General features: G+C 40.2%; 1 protein-coding gene across 1 annotated transcript; it reads left to right on the forward strand.

Annotated features, from left to right (window-relative positions):
* The first annotated feature begins 1475 nt into the window (after positions 1–1475).
* Positions 1476–17551, forward strand: irx3a (iroquois homeobox 3a). The gene is made up of 2 exons (XM_085173627.1): positions 1476–2047; positions 2610–17551. Exons 1-2 carry the CDS (start codon positions 1829–1831, stop codon positions 3657–3659), a joined length of 1269 nt encoding a protein of 422 aa, XP_085029753.1. The 5' UTR covers positions 1476–1828; the 3' UTR covers positions 3660–17551.
* The last annotated feature ends 326 nt before the right edge of the window (positions 17552–17877 follow it).

Below are 17877 nucleotides of genomic sequence, written 5' to 3' on the forward strand. Positions count from 1 at the left end.
CTCTATATAAGAAATTATAGCTGTTATTATCCCTCCCAGACAATGATAACTATCTGCTTCCAAAGAAGATTAAAGGTTTATACAAGTTCAGAGTTCTTGGAAACCCGGATCGCATTATCAAAACTGAAGAGATTGATGGGATTTTATCTCGCTGTCAATAATACATAAAGATTTATACCATATTTAAATAAAATGTTTGAAATAATAATTTAACTTTTTGTAGTTGTTTTGCAAATGATTAACAAAACAGATGCTGGTACAAAGGCGGATTGAAAGGCGATTAGGGTTGCCCCTTACACATTTTATTTATTGATTCATGGAATTTCAATTCTGACTCTCTTGTTTTGTTTTAATCCGCACGAGTAACAAGAAACATCCGGTCGTATGAAAATTATCAAATGGATTACTTTAAGGTGCAGTATGGCCGGATGACCGTTTTGCGTTTTAGTGGATTAAAAGTGTTTATTTAAAATCACTGAATAGTCACTCAATCTCATCATGTTCAAAATTATTATTGTTGTTGTTATTTTTGATTATTAATATTATTAGTTTTGTTGTTGTTGTTTGTTAATAATTCGGTCTTGTTTTTAGCTCTTTTTTTTTTTAAAAAAAACAACATTTCATTTATTTCCCTCTCGTGTAGTGTCGTGTCCCAGAATAAACATCTTTCCAGCCGAATCCACTCTAATGTTTGTTATGACTGTTGTTACTTTACACTTAGTCTTCATTAACAGCATAATGCGCCCATCATCAGCGTCTCTTTTGATGTCAAGTAGTTTCATGCGACTCGTTTGATGTCTCAGATTAAAGAATTACTTTACGCCGAGTCTCATGCCACCAAGAGAACATAACACCTCAAATCGGTGTAAGAAAACACAGCTTGCACGCAGCGATGAAGCGATAAATAAAAAAGTGTGCGTAACCTGTGATCCGGGGGCATTTGAAGCCGGTAATTGGAAACACATTGCTCGAACCCTAGTCCGACAGGCATTCGTTATTAATAAGTACTATTTTTTCTACTTGTTATTAGCTGCCTTGCATTGGTTATTGTATTTTTTTAGTGTATGGCAATTCAAAAGGAAAAAGAAAAATGAAAAGAAAACGACTTAAAAGTGGTTATAAACTTAATTTTACGTTCTGATTTTAGAGTTTTTACCGATACCCTTTCGTAGCTGAGTCTCCAAGTTTGAGTCTCCAGAGAAAACTTTCTTCGGGTGATTTTATATTAAAAGCAAATTGTAGCCCAAAAAAAGTTAATCAGCAAACTGCTTACGTGTATCCGCGTGGTCAAATTGTGTGAATTAATACAAAAATTGCGGTTTAGGCCAGACGCGAACAAATAGCAAATGAAATAGATTGGCGAGCCATAAAATGAGATTTGAAACCCCATTCAAATAAGAGCTCGCGACGTCAGTGCACTTATCCGAAAGAGAGGGAGAGAGACACAGAGGGAGAGAGGGAGGGAGGGAGAGAGAGAGTGTGTTTGGTGTGTGGTTTGTATGAGTGGGGTGAGATTTGAGAAATAGGAGGGGCTTCTAAACGACTAAAAATGTCAATCTGAGAAAGGGAGTCCCAATAATCTAAAGCAATCTGTAAGGACCTGACCTTAGTCCATCCAGATCAATAGGGAAGTGAGGGTGGAAAGAAGAAGAGGAGGAAGAAATAAGGGGCGCAACCGGATCGTTTACACTGGCTGTTCCCGAGGAAATATAGACTTCCCTTGCTTGCACCTTTTGTTGCTCACATGCTCACACTGTAAAAGTGGATATCGAGGCAATTCCATTGCTTTGTGTGATTGCAGCAGACCTTTTTCCCTTTTCCTACCACCATGTCTTTCCCTCAGCTGGGATATCAGTACATCCGACCGATATACCCGCCGGAGCGCCAGGGGATCGCCAGCAATGCCCGAGCCGGGACAGAGCTCAGTCCGTCCGGGGCACTTTCCAACGTCCTCTCGACTATGTATGGATCTCCTTTCGCCGCAGCAGCGCAGGGCTATGGAGCGTTTCTCCCCTACACAAACGATATATCAATTTTCAATCAGTTGGTGAGTTGTTCTCCTTTCGCTTAAGTTATCTAAAAACTTTTTGTCGAAACGTAAGCTACGCATGACACTGGGATAACTTTATTCCTTTTAAGTTTAAAGTTTCAGAGCGCCGCGTTGAACTTTGTAACAGAGTAGTTTGTAAAATATGGTTTAAAGTGGAAACAAAGTGACACATTAACAGTGCGCTTTAAGCCTTTTATGCGCATTTCGCACATAAATTCCGGAAACTGATAGTAACGAAAAAAAACGATGCAATGTAATGTGGGAGGTTACAGGTAAAGGTGGAGAATAGTGTGTAATAGTAAAGGTTTCACTTCGGAAGTGTTTGTTAAACTAAGAAATTACTTTTCCCCCTTTCATCTGCGCTTGGTGATTTAATTCCACTGCAAAAACACTTGAATCTTTTAGTTTGTTTACACTTTATTAAGAATCCCACTTTTGTCTTTATTTCTTGATAGCTAGAGAGGATTTTGCGGAATGTAAACATTTCCACACAGACTACTTAATGGTATTGATATAATATGTCTAATCCCTCTTACGCGTCGATTCTTTGTTTTTACAGGGTGCTCAGTATGAACTGAAAGACAGTCCCGGTGTCCAGCACCCCGGGTTTGCTCACCATCACCCTGCCTTTTACCCATATGGCCAATATCAATTCGGTGACCCATCCAGACCCAAAAACGCCACCAGGGAGAGCACCAGCACCCTGAAGGCCTGGCTGAGTGAGCACCGCAAGAACCCCTACCCAACCAAGGGTGAGAAGATCATGCTGGCCATTATCACCAAAATGACCCTCACCCAGGTGTCCACCTGGTTTGCCAACGCCCGGAGGAGGCTAAAGAAGGAGAACAAGATGACCTGGACTCCCCGGAACCGCACGGATGAAGAAGGAAATGTTTACAGCAGCGATCACGAAGGGGGGGAGGGGGACAAGAGAGAGGATGAGGAGGAGATCGACTTGGAGAACATCGACACGGAAAATATTGAGAACAAGGACGACTTGGACGACCAGGACGACCTGCATTCAGATATTAAACTCGACGGGAGGAGTGACTCTGAGATTTCTGACGGCTATGAGGATTTACAAGGGCCCGACCAGAGGTTTCTAAAGGCTGTGGGGAAGGAGGGCAAAGACGTACAGAGAGGAGCAGAGCATTTCCACAATCACCGTCACCACTCTTTGGACATGAAAGCGTCCCAGCCAAACGGGGAACAGCTCAAACTGAACTCTGTATCCGTGAGCTCACCGCCCTCAGAAAACAACCCCGTCCCAGCCCAAAAACCAAAAATCTGGTCTTTGGCAGAGACAGCTACGGCCCCAGACAATCCACGTAAATCGCCGCAAATGAACGGCAACAACTCCGCAGGGCCGGCCGCTCAGACCATAATCGCTCCTCACAGACTCATCTCTTCTTGTCCGGTTGGGAAAATCCAGAACTGGACGAACCGAGCCTTTTCGGCCCACCAGCTGGCTTTACTGAACTCAAATCATTATCTGGGACTGGCGAACCAGGCCACTGCCACCGGCCTGGCCCTCTACAGCAGCAGGCAAACGGAGGACAAGAGTCATAGTTCAGAGACTTCAGTCACAGGTACATGTCCTCGTCACTGAGACGCGCATGTATAAATAACTACAAAACAAAGACACTAGTTAATTTCATTTATTTTATTTTAGACCTTCTTTTGCCTTCTTTGCCTGTTCATGGATATTTTTTTCTGCCTAGGCCACGGAGATAACCAGTGTTAATGTTACAGCAGAATACAGTGTGTGCGATGTGTGCCTGTGTGTGTGTAACAGCTTGTCCGGAAGGGTTAAGAAAAAACCTCATCAGGAAGTGTTTAAGGAAACAAAAACATTGAAATTGGCTAAAACTCTTCTTAACTAGATGCCCCCTTTATTTCTTGAGTTGCTGTTACGTCGTCTACTTTATTTTGAGGTCCATGCGCCTGTATTATGGTTTACATTAAGTCCTCAACCCATTAAATCACGTCGTTTTAACATTATATTCCCATAAACCCAGGATGAGCTCTGATCAAAGGAAGTTCAATTAACGCATTTTGATTTTCTTTGCTGCAGCTTCAGAGAGATCTAGTGCCTTGGATGCAGAGAAAAAGCTGTTTTAACAGCTTTCCACGCAGTTCAAAGATAACGAGGCTGTCAGTTAATGACATTTGGGAATTTTCATTTAATGTAATATCACATTTTAGTTTAAAATGCCACATTTACCCAAATTAGCTTTGTTTCATTTTTTTCTGCGTCTGTGTGCGCTTGGGTTATTTCTTCAAGGCCTATGTTACACTAACTTGTTCAGTCATGCAAATGAGCTCAATGCAAATTCACTCCAGGTTCGTTTTTGAAAGGCAATTGTCACTTTTATATCACTTTACGTTTTCACTCTTCGTGAGACTATTATTAGTGTTGTTGTTTTTCTTCTACATTTTTTTTGTTACATTTTGTTGTACCCCTGTGTATTTCAGGCCTCAGAACCAACTAGACCTCAGAACCAGCCACGGTTCTTTTGGCTCTTTCCATAAACCCTCACCCACCCTCTTTCTTCTTTAATTTTAATTTGAATATGGAATGTAATATAAGAATAATACATCTCTGTATACTTACATTGTAAGCATGTCCTGTGTAAAACTGCTAATGTAATAATCTATGAACCTGTAGTCTGTGAGTTTTTTTCTTTCTTTCTTTTTGTAAGTTCTGTGAGGATTTGATGTTGAAATGTTTTGTATATAAAGTTAAGAATATGTACATACTTGTGAACCAAATTGTACAAGAAAGTCTATATTTTGGCTAATAAATGAACTGCTGCAACTTAAAAAAAAAACAACAACAAAAAAAAACAAACAATAAGATTGTTTTTTTTTTTTTTGGCCGAGGTATTTTGACAGCTGCTTTTGATGGTGGCTGTTACTGTGCATTGCATGTTGAAATGCATTGCTTTGGTTTTTTGTATGTGTGTTAGTGGACAGCCCGGGGCACAGACTTCATCCTCCGTGGCTGTGATAAGTATATATTCGAGAGGGATTTATCACACTTTATATAGTGGCGGGACTTAAGGCTAATTAGCCAGTATTGCGGCATAGATTTGGATATTAATGTTGTGAGATTATCCCTATAGAGCTGTAGCGGGCACATTAATATTTCGAATAATTCTTTCATTCGTTTTCACCAGAAATTATCGTCTATCGAGAGACTTTAAGTAATGAACGACTGTTAAAGCATCGCTGGTACTTGGTCATAATGGCTCAATTGATCCTGAAGGTGGATTTTGGCTTGGCAGTGCAACTCCCAGATCTCATCACGCTCAATTTGTAATGATTTTGCTCTTCACGTATATCATACATTTTCCACAGCTTATGCTGCTCTATGGTATAATTGTAATATATCGTGGCCGTATGACTAATAATAACATCATTTATTTTGTTTGCCCGTGATGTGATCATTTGCATGTGTGAGCCCTTATCAGAGGAAGTTTATGTAAACTTAGTGTTGGAGCTCCCTCTACAGTCACTTGCAGTCGCCAGTGTTCTGCTGCACTGACACTCATTCAGCTAAACTGCTCACTTTTTTTATATCAATTTCTAATTAATCCATCAGTTCGATTTAAAATTCGATAGCAACATTTTTCAGTTATAATCCTGGCACAAGAAAATACCTTTCAGACCCGTTTTGAAGTCTTTGTATTATTTTTAGGACGTCTATTTGCAGCAGTTCCTCAGAGTGCGCTGCATTTGTTTTTAATATTTTAACGTGTGTGTGTGACTTTTTATGTAAAAATTCAATTTTTGCCCTAAACGTTCCAAATTATTTAATGAAACAAAAAGGGGCATTTTAATTTGAGGTGACAAACAGGACCTTTTCATGCACGAGCCATATATTTAAAGTGCAATAAACAAAACAGTTACGGATGGTATATAGATCAAATTCTTCCTTTTTTATTTGATTTTGCTTGTTTGTTTGTTTTTTTAACCTTTTACGACTGCCATAGCCTCAATTTAAGTATTTCGCGAAATGTGAGATGCGGTTTATAACAAATTCCATTCGTTTTTTTGTCGTCTGTTTGTTTGTAGTTATTTATTTTTTTGCTTGTTTTTCCGTTTTTTGTTTTAGTTTGTTACTATGTTGGTTTTAAATGTAAACAGATTTTTTTTAGTTAAACATGAAGAAAGAAAACACACACACGAATGAAAATATATTTTATTAACCTATTCAATTTCCTCCAAATTGTTGTGAGAGTTCTGAAAGTCTAAAGAAGGAAGATTTTGCATTATTTATTTCAAACTAATTTTTTAAAGTTTATTTTATGAGATCGGCGTAGACTGTCACACTATCCCAGTTAATAATAAAATAATACAAATGCTGACATTTAAAATGGATTTTATTTATTATCGCGTTTATATTTTTAGATTTTTAACACATAGCAGATTCAGCTGGCCAGTCAGAGTCTAACCGTTTAATGCACCCTTTCAATTCCATTCAGGGCAGGAAAAGCAGACGAAAAGCGCTGATTCGCTCGAGCCGTATCCTCTCTAGGTTTGGGATGTGCTTTAAACAAACCACAACTTAGCCAAGAGAAAGGCTCCGGAGCCTTTAGCAGCTCTGGAACCCTTCTCACCATGTTGCCTTCCTGTGTAATCAATTATCTTTCTTGAGAGCCACATCTAACCACGCGATGCATATTCATAAGAGGCATCAGCCAGCTCATTGATGTAATCTCTTTAAAAAAAATCGTATTTCTCGTTTTTTAATTAAAGAAATCGTCATCGCACTCAGACTGAAAGTTCATGATTATATAATATGATAACTTTGTTTTTTTTAAAATGCTCCAAGATATTACAACGAAAAACAAACTAAACCTTTAAAAAGCCTGACAATGAATGTCCATGAATGAAGTACATTTAATTAAACGATTGTTGAAGATCTGCATCAGTTTATATATTTAAAGAAGAGTACACAAATAAATGGCTGCCTGCAAGGACAGCTAGCTCCATGTAAACGCATTGAACCTTATCATAAAAAAAAAGATGCTTATTTCCTCACAGTTCGCAGGATGTTTCCTCCTAAGGGCCCATGACTAGACTCCTCTTGATCATGGGAATTCAGCTGAAATGCTACTGAAGGGCCAGTGATCATGTCTAGAGCTCAGGGCCTCTCCTCTGATCAGTGCATGAAATTAGGGATTAAAATGCCTATGCAGAAACAAAGTAATCATGCCTGCTTATGTCACCAAAGGTGTCCAACCTGCTCCTGGTAACAAAGAGCAAATGGAATGCATTAGCTAACATTTTGTGCAGAGCTACACAGGGACCATTTCCAGTGGGGCATGGTGTGTCACTCGTTTCCTTGCACATTAAGTGGATGTTCTCTTGGCTAATGAGCAATAATCAACACTGACTCCTCTTCTTATTTCTAAGGTCCATGCTGTGTTAAATGCTCAGAGGGTGTGAGGCACACTGTAGCTCTGCAGTACTGAACTCCCCAACAAAACGCAGGCTAATCTACTCAACAAAAGGCTGTAAGAAAAGCCAAGAAGTTATAATTGAAAAAGAAAAAGTAGAAGCAAATATGACATCATTGATTTTTTTTTTTTTTTTCAAAATCAGGGGTCTAAAGAAACGTGTATTATAAATGATCTCTTTAGGCAAATTTGTGTAATTAGGCTGCATATAGATAAAAAAAAATACTTAACCTGATTTGAGATTTCCCATATTATAAGGCAATATTGTCTTAATTATGCTTTCTGTCTTGTAATCATACACTAACTGATAAATATTATAAAGACCGGGGAAACACATGCATTGGACACAGTGAAAATAAATTGTATTTCATTTCCCATCTAATTGCTTACATTGTTCGCTGCTGAGAGCTGCTCGCTTTTGCCCTCGATATGCTAAGACAGGACTACATACATGAGGAGACAAGTAATGCACTCTCGAACAGCCATTTAGAGTGGGGAAAAAAAATCTGAGAAAGATGGAATCATTAAAAGGAAATCTAATCTGTCTTTCGAAGCATTCATTGATCTGAGGAAAGGTGCACGCTGAAAGGGTCTGGCCAATGGAGCCATCAGAGGGCCGCGTGTGAATAGGGAGAAACCATGGAGTAAATAAACACTAGAGCAACCCATTGGAGGGGACCAGAGGTGCCATGTGAAAGAAGAGGCCGCTGCGAATAAAGAGGGTCACTCTTGTGTTTTCACCTCATCCAACCCTTCTGTCATTGTAACTCCACCACCAGTGCCACCTCCTCCTCCTTCAAGCCCCAGCCTGGACCATTCTGCCACACCCCCTCCTGCCACAGAGACATACAAATGTCACCTCCTTTGTAGACCTAGTCAGGGTTAGAAGCAGCCCACTATCTTTGTGTGGCGGCCTAATCCTTTTATGAGCCACTGTCGACCGCGCCCACACCCAGTGCTTGCCCAGTCTATGAGAGGGGCTGCCCTTTTGCAAACGCTGAGCTGACTGCAGGAGGAGCGGTGATCTGCTCTCAGGAACACATGTTCCACACACCACATGCCTTCACATACAAGCCTACAGTCCACAACACACCATAGCAACTTGTAAAAGAAATTGCACTCTAGAGCTGAGAGGAGAGAACGTGGAGAGCTCAATTTTAGCCCTTTCAATGATATGCGACTCCTGTGTCTCCTGCATGTTTTATGGCACATTCATTATTGAGAATCTAAGTGAAAGTGCACAGCAACATGTTAAAGAATAGCCAGGGAGCAGGGAGAGAGGGGTTGTTGTGTTTCCCTTGGTTGTGCAAAGGACAAAAGGCCCAGACGGAGTGACATTCTCTAGGCCCGAAGCGGGAGAGAGGGAGGGCACTGATTTCATGCCTTTTGTTGATCGAGGTTAGAGAGAGGAATTCTTTCACTGAATCCGAAAGGCAACAAGTGGGGAAGGGGGTAACAGGGCGACTGGCCAGAGGGAGAGGCGACGGGGCTTTTGCCGTTCACCCAGCTGAAAGATTGTGCTTTTCTCAGCCCCTTTCAGATCCTCATACAGGCCCGAGTTACAGGGCAATTATGGAAATGCAGCTTTGAAGCCAAGCATAGCCTTCCTGCACTTCTTCCTCAGGACAAAGCAAAAGCAGCAAGGGCTTTTTTATGCCCCCTCTTCTATAAATCATGTTTCAGCCCGAGTAAGTACATATTCCTAACCTTTTTTTTTTTTCCAATGTCACAAAAAACGTAGTATGTGCCAACATTTGTGAATACTCTTTATATAACTGTGTAAAAAGAAATTGCAGGAGCAGTGTTTTTAGTGAATTATTAAAGGAATTTATTTTAAGTTTCTGGGGAAAATGTGTACTCCAACATTTCTTCACTCTGTTAATCTGCCAGTAAAGCCTTGGCCAAGGAGATAAGCAAAGGGGTGGGCTTGAAAAAAAAAAAAAAAGGTCGGGCCTCAAAGCTGCTTCCAACAGCTGCACAATTTTACCAGCCTGATGTCCCCACTCCACACCTTCTCCACTCACACGTCACTAACAGAGGCCCAGCAAACCATCAGCCCTGTCCTTTCCTAGCTTTGTACATTAGTCAGCGGTGTAGCACAGAATTTCACCACCTCATGTGAACTAATAAGACACATTTTCTCCAGCTTTTGAGAGGATCGCATAAGAGTGATGTCTCTACATCACCCGACACAGCAGAGGCCTTGTACAACAGTGCCTTTACACTCTGAGGGTATCTGACAAATGCCAATACTCCAGCTTTCACTCATCACTGTTAATGAGAGGACATATTTTGGACGTTTCCAATATTTGTACAGACTTCATACATTATGAAGGCTCTTTTATTCACAGTACCAGGCGAAGAAGACAAGGGTGGGGTAAGGTAGGGGTGTATTCATGAGTCCTTAGGATTGGTTGACTGCTGAAGGGAACTTAATAAATTCTTCCTCCTTGGAACACTGTCAAACAAGTCCTTTCTTACATCTCCCATGAATACATTACCAGCAAGCTTGATTGATTAGAGACCCTCGCGAGAGGGTGAACCGATGAACCGACTCCCCCGGTGTGATTAATAGACTTTATTAAGAGAGTCCTCTCCTTTTTAATAATGGTAATGTAAAGGAAGGCGAGGAGGGGGCGGGGGTGTGCAGGAAGTCTAACGATGATCACTGGTGCTGTCCCTCTCTTTGATCCACATCCCCTTTAGTTTGAGTTCATTTTCACAACCTCAAACTGAATATATCCATCACCTCCGTATCAGAGCCCCACACTGCAGATATGAGCTTCTTTTTATATACTGTTTTCACTTTTGTGCCTGCCAATATGAGCCTCTTTAATACATCTCTCCTGGGTAATATGAGAAGCGGGATTGATTTGGATTCCTGCTAACAGTTTACGGCTAAATGAAATTGACTGATTATTCATGGAAGATCTTTAACAGACTGTATATCAGAAATTAAGTGATGACTGCTTTATTCTGCACCTAGTTTATGCGATGTGATACACTATAGCAGTTTGTGTGTGTATTATGATAGGAATTTGTAATTTTCTATGTATAATAATAATAATAATAATAAAAAGAAATTGTTCTCACCTTTTTTTTTCTCACCAGGGTGACTTACATGATCACTCTGAAACCAAGGTACCACGATACCTGACCATCTTGTGCCTTGCCTTTCCTGTACTTTTAATATACATAATGAATAAAAAAAACACACAAAATATTCAATATAAAGAAACTACTACATAAATGTGCGTTTGGGTAAGTCTAAGCTTGCATGTGGTAGGTATGTGTATCAAACAGCTTGCTGGTTAATCATTGCTCTGGAGAACTAGTGTTAGGTGTTAGGGAAGGGGGTAAAGGGTGTACAGGAAATTATTTAGCCACCCAGAGCTGAGCCTACTTATCAGCACAACACAGGAACAAGAGAGACTTTACCAGCACTGGACACGACTGCTCCAACTTATCACCATGCTGTATTTTGCAATATCCCACCACAAGTGATTTATCCAAGCACGGATATCACAGATAGGCCTATTCACATCGCAGCACATTACTGCATGACCCAGACAGATTCTGTTTGCTTTGCTGCTACAAACCAGACACACCTACACAGTCATATATGACATCACCAGACGAGCCATGTAAACCTGAGAGGGAGGTCGATAATAGCAGGTGAGAGGGCTTCACTGTGTAATGATGATGCCTACCAGTGTCTAAGTTGTAAACCCCGGTATTGATTCTCTTCAGCTCAACCGATACGCTCCACAATCTACCACGCTTGAAAGTCTGCAGTAATGTGTCTGCATAGAATCCAATATCCGTTACTATTAATGAATTCTGACAAGCAGCTCAACCTTTGTATTTTATTTTGACTTAACCAAGTAAGTCCCACTGAGAGCGCAGATCTTGTTTCCAAGGAAGACCCGGCCAAGACCGCAGTCGTACATTTGGTTACAGTAATTTAGAACAAATTTAGTAAAAATAAACACATTTTATATTAAGAAAAAATGAAAACAGAAAGTCAGTGAACAAGGCAGAGAATGAGAGACACGGGAGACAGGCTAAGAAAGGCACAGTGCTAAAACAGTAAATATATGTTTATAGAGAGTGTTTACAGTGGGTTTTAGTAGGGGTATAAATAATGGATTTGCCAGTCTATCATGCAGTTTAAGGCTGTGTGACATGCTTCCTCGTACTCCATAGGGAGTTTGAAATATATGTGCTAAAGGCAGAGGAAAAGAAGAGACAGAGAAAGTACTCTATTCTTCTCAACTTTCTTTGTGCTTAGATAAACTTGTTGTTATGTGCACTGTCAGCCAGTCCAGCGTGACACCACACAGCCAGATAATGGCACTACCATGCAAATTAGCAGTGGGAAGAACTATGCTACGACATGTGTGTGTGCATGTGCACGCATGCATGCACGCATGCACATGTGTGTTTGTGTGCCTTCCTGTATGCAGCTGTTTCGTTAGCATTTATTAGCAAATGAAAGAGTGATTCAGTTGTGCCATGTGGACAGATTGGTGCCTTGTTTTTGACACAGTAACAAAATGCATATTGAAGGAGGATTCTTGAGCCAAATTCTGTTCTCAGTCGGCTCTCTCATGTAGTTCTGAGAAATCTCCCTCATGTATTTAAAACAAGTTGCCTTAAGATATCATAGATGATGATATCAAAGATGATGGCTTGTCACAACCAGAGTCGCCTAAATTGCCAAGTAGAATAATAACTAAGATTTCCTCCTGTTACTGAAATAATTTCGATTATGGAGTCACGCCTTCACAAGACAAAATGACTTTACACACAGTGTTTAAAGGCAGTGCCAAACATCATATAGATACTGAACTGTGCATTTGACGTCACAAAATACATCACATAATTACAGCCAACCAATGAACATGTGATGAGGAATATTTCTTGCTGTATTCATTTAATAATTAAGAATTACATGAGTTCCTCCAGCAATCCTTTAAAGACCTAATTTAGGAAATAAAAACAAAAACTGTCTACCTAATTTTACCCTCTTTTTAGAGTTAGAATGGGAAGTAGGAAGCAGGTTCTTGTGAGATACAGGGTAGAAAAGTGTCTGAACAAGTCAAGTATTCAGTGAAGTATGAATGCTCCATGCTGTGTAGGTTCTTAAGTTTTGTCCCTTGGCTGGAACTGGACACAATGAAGGGGCGCTCTCACAAATAGAGAGGGGTGGGCACCTTGTCACTGTCTTCCCTTCTAGAAGGCCCAGCATGACCCGCCTCCTTCTGTTGTCATGCTAAGACAGCAGCGCTCACTGGAACTGTACCCCTATTCATACATCAGACTCAAACCCACGCTCACTCACAGACAAACGTGGTAGCCGCATTCAGTTTTCTCCTACTAATGTCAACACTTCCTCTGAAAGACAAAACCCATGCAATTCTTGAGGAAATTAACTCTGGTTCCTGAGATCTGTGAATATGTTCAGCCAGCTGATGACTTTAAGGGCAACTAATATGGACCTTGAGTTCCCATGAGTCTCATCACTGACAAGCACAGACTTCATCTGTAAAAAGACCATGAGAACAGGCATATCTAATGTCATTTTACAGGTAGATAGAGCAGGAGATTGGGAAGTAATTGGAAGTAATAACAGATAGCTCTCTTTCAGTCCCAAAGGACTTCTTTCTTCCTACACCCCCAATTTCCCCGAAGACTTCTCAGCATATTTGCATTCACTTGAAAGAAATATACAGTGGATGAACTGTGACCTTTGTTCCCCTTCCCTGAAGGTCACCAGTCCACTTTACATACACAGATGAGGCCCTTTTTTCCGGAAATGATAAGACAAACAGAAGAGAAGAGGTAAGGTCAGCAAGTTAAACCAACAGCTAGAATGACAGTTAATTGGCCAGAGGGTAGTGTAACTGTCATCCATTTCCCCTGGGCTGACTTGGGAAGACTCCCCCGACTGCCTCTACTTGCTCTCCTGAGACCTCCACTCCCCTCAAGAACGTTCACTTATCAGCTGTCTCCCACAGGTTCAACCAGTGGACATTGGCGCAGGGGAAAACAAAATGATTATATTGCCTCCGATTTGATTATTACTTCATCATTATTGTTTATATTGTGGTTATACACAATAAAGACTGTGACAAGTGAGGAGATGAAATGTCAGAGTGAATTACAGGCATATGCAAAAGCTGGCCACAAATCAGCTGGCAGAACTAAAAGGTCTTTCTTGCTAATTGCTCATATCCTACCAGCAGTGAGAGGCGTCCAGCCGCTGTGCAATAGACTGGCTGACTGAGAGCCGACAGATAAGACCATGTGTACGGATGATTCGACCCATGGTCTAATGACTTGTTTAGTCCTGAAGCAGTGACACATGGCACAGAAGCTCTTGGGTCTTCTTTGTGTGTGTGTGTGTGTGTGCGTGTGTGTGTGTGTGTGTGTGTGTTTAAAAACAGTGAAAGACAAGGAAAAATAACTCTTTGCACATTACTTGGAATAAATGGGTTTGAGTGGGTGTGTGCAGGAGGAGACCACATGCATATATAAGGATGAGTGATGGTTTTAGCAGAATCTGTCTGCCTGATTTTGGTGGGCCTCGGTTTGAGGATGTGAAAGGCGAGAGAGAGTGTGTGCGTGTGGGAGATAATAGGCCTTTCTCCACGCTGCTCAGCGTTCCACTGGCACACAGCTGGTACACAGCTGGCCATCCAACTAAACTGTTCGAGTACCTTTTCCCCTTCTGAACCCTCCCACTCCAGCACCACACAGCCACCCCTAAAGAATGCCAGACATGCAGGGTAAGGGAATATGGGGGAAATGGTTAAGACAGAAATAAAAAGCATTAGACTTAATGGAGAGAATGACAAAGGGAGTTATGATGAGGCCTTCTATGCCCAAAACCCATCTGAGGTTTAGTAGGAGGAGATCCACCAGTGACAGACAGGTGTTCCTCAACAGCCAGAATAATCCAGTTCCTCCCTCTCTGCCCTGTGGCAGCCAGAGATAATCTTTAGGCTTCCACTGTTCCCTAAAAATAGCAACTGGCCTTTCTGTCCAGTTTCAGAATCAGGAATTATCAAGTGAGTTATATTTATGAACTTAAAATAATTACCATTTGATCAATATACATATGAATTATGCCTTAAACTAATACAATTCTGTTTTATTACACTAACAACACAATTATGCACCCACATTGATCTGGGATGAAATGTTGTAATGTAGAGGTATTGAGACTGTTAAAATATCACATATGCCTTAAATTTATTCTTGTAATTTATGGGTTTCATTGGGCTATATTTCAAATTCAAAATGAGTTAGGCCCCCATACTTTAAAATATTAATCAGTGATGATAGCTGACAGATAATATTATATTTCACCAAATCAAAAAAGGAAAAAAATACATCTTGAAATAAGGCAGCCATTTAATATATATACCATTGTCAAATAATTCATTTATGACTAATCTACAACTGCTCATTTTGAAAAACCAGCCAGTACCTACACAAATCAAAATTTCTTCAATTAGACACATGGATTTAGATAAATCAGTAAATAAATGCAGTAATTATCAACAAATTCCTATAACTCCTTACTAACTAAGTTTTATAGGAGGTAACTACTGTGAGGTAACTACACTTTCCACCTCAGAGAGTAAGAATAACTGACATTACGGTATGGAACTGAGCACGGCTGGTTTGTAACCATCTAGAATGGCAAGAATGCTAGCTGCATGCCAAAGATCTCTTGTTGAACCAAGTGACCATGTGAGCTACCTGATGAGCTAATGGCTGGTAACCAGCCATCACCTGAGACTGGTGACTTACTTAGAACTAATCAAGGTGGAAAATGCACAAAAAAGACTGCTAAAATGTAACACAGTATGTGACCAATAACAAAAGTACCTACTTTAGCCATCAATGGCAGTGAATACCTACTACTGTGATGTAGAGAAATAAGTGAATGTATTTTAAAGGAATAGAAAATGCAAATATGTTGGGACATCATTTATAAGCTGGAAGTGTTTTATTTAAAAGTGCCTGGAATTTGGAATGTCTAGAAAAAGAAAATCAAATGTCCCTCTTGTATCACAAAAGTAAGTTAAAGCACAAGCATGGAAAAATTGTATAAATTAGTATAAGCCAGCCTGGGCATCTAGAATTTTCAGCAGTAAAATGCATTTTTCACCAAAAAGCATGAGGAGTAACACTTAAAATTCACCAGTGAAACATTTTGGTGATAACCTTTTGTTGCAATGTGCAAAGCTAATCAAGGAAATCAGAATTGTCAGTTATAACTATTGGTAGTGTCCATATATTTATATTTATTTGCTTGTGGGTCTGAGCTTGTTGGCCGCGATGTACAGCAATACTCAGCACACTTTCACCATAATAATACAGTGAATCCTGCCTACGAGAGCCTATTGTGATCACAGTTTAAATGACAACTGATGAATCTGAAATATGAAATAGTTTTGCATGGATGCACTTCCACCTGTGCTATCAACAGTATGCAAAAGACAGGGAACTTCAAATTACATATCTACATTTGCATACAAATGACCCAGTTTGCTGTTTTTGTCATTGGGCAAAGTAGATGAACCGCATGATCATGAGATTGTGGGTTGGGAGTGATTCAGATAAGGAGTATGCTCTGTTGAGGACAGCAAAGCACATCCAGATGACAGGGACACAACACTCTTACACAATATAACTCAGAGAAACACAAGCAGCACAGTTTACACAGGGCTATAATCTAAAATAAGATGACTCTCAGCAGAGCTACAAATTAAATAAAGCCAGAACCTGGATTCCATTATCATGTCTCCCAATGCCTACATTTTTATAACATTTAAATGGCAAAATAAATATGAACACTGCTGTATCAAACAAAGCTCTAACCAGTGTTTGTTTTTGTGGGAATGCTCTGTGAAATGAAAAGCTATCATGGTAAACACAGTCTTTTCTACCTAAAATTTGTGACTGGCACCAAATGTTTCTGGGTGTAGTAATTGCTGGCAGATTTGTAGATGTGTGTTTTAATTAGCCTTGACAGGCTGCTGATGGCATTACAGAAGTTGTTCCCATCAAACAGGCCCCAGAAATGGAAAACCAGCAGAGATCAACCATGTGCGCTTGCTGCAGTAATTTGAAATAAGCCGCAAGGTAATGGCAATACCCAGTAACTATATGAACGATGTACACCAGAGCAGCTGCCTAAAGATGTTGTTAATGGGGTCACTCTTAAAGGTTACCCTCAAAACAATATGTGGTTCTTAAGAATACGAGCAAGTTCATAAGACTGTTGATTTAAATGGAAAACTTCTTAATTGTTTTCTTAAGTTACAAGATTAAATCATCATACTTTCTTCATGAGAAACAACTTGGGACTCTCGACTTCTCTGAAAGTAACACATCCACATTGCCTTTGAAATTATAGATTATAATAGGCCTCTGTTATCTGAACACAAATCTCAAGAGCTGCTCGCCTTACACGCACACATTCAACATTAGAGTTATCACTCCCTATAATCCACAAGAACCTTTAGGCCTTGTATCCTCCCACTGACTCCCTTTGCACCTCATCTACCCTGTGCTAACACAAACCTCCTCTTATGTGGCTTCCCCTTTCCCTCAGCACAGGATCCACATCACTGAGAGGGTAGCCGCCATGGAAGGCCTTTTTCCACTTCTGCAGCCCCGTTCGGCCAAGATTTATTAGACACTTCGACCAAAATGTAATTTTCACCATGTTGGTTTTTTTGAGCAAGGGGAGTGGGGAAGGGGTTTTTGGTGCTTTGAGAGTCATGTCTGTTCAGCTGGACTGGTAGGACAGCTCACTCCAACACCAATACCCCAAACCCACAGAGACAGCTAAGTGATTTATTGGCCTCTTTTTATTGAGGGGGCTTGCGAGAGAATGAGAGAGAAGCATAAGTAAGAATAACAGTGTAATTGAGCCCATCTGCAATGTTGCAAAGAGCAAAGGTAACATAGGTGGAGGTATTTTAATGGGTTTAGGTTTTAATGGAGAATTATGGGGGGGTGAACCTTTTGTTGTCTAACAGGATTTCCTGTAGCTTATCAGTGCACATTTCTTGATTTCTTTAGTAAAGTTATTAGCTTGGATGTGATACTTTTATTAAAGCATCTTTAAAATATGTATTTTTCATTACAAGAAAATATCAGTTTATTTCTCTGTACCTTTGTGCTACTACCATGCTGGAGTTTATCTTCTGGAAAAAGTAAGTATGATACGTTTGTTTTATCGTGACATGTTATAATTCAAACTCTGTGATTTTTTTTCTTTGTATTAATCCAAGTTTAAAAACGTTGCCAAGAGACAATCTTTGTAGCCTAATCTTGGCA

Source organism: Neolamprologus multifasciatus, chromosome 1 (assembly GCF_963576455.1).
Source record: "Neolamprologus multifasciatus chromosome 1, fNeoMul1.2, whole genome shotgun sequence".
NCBI classification, from domain to species: Eukaryota; Metazoa; Chordata; class Actinopteri; order Cichliformes; family Cichlidae; genus Neolamprologus; species Neolamprologus multifasciatus.

Bases quoted from the DNA above. Each gene is read 5' to 3' on its own strand.
- irx3a (XM_085173627.1), top strand. From the start codon at position 1,829: ATGTCTTTCCCTCAGCTGGGATATCAGTACATCCGACCGATATACCCG. The intron at 2,048-2,609 runs GTGAGTTGTTCT...TTGTTTTTACAG, and splicing joins TATCAATTTTCAATCAGTTG to GGTGCTCAGTATGAACTGAA.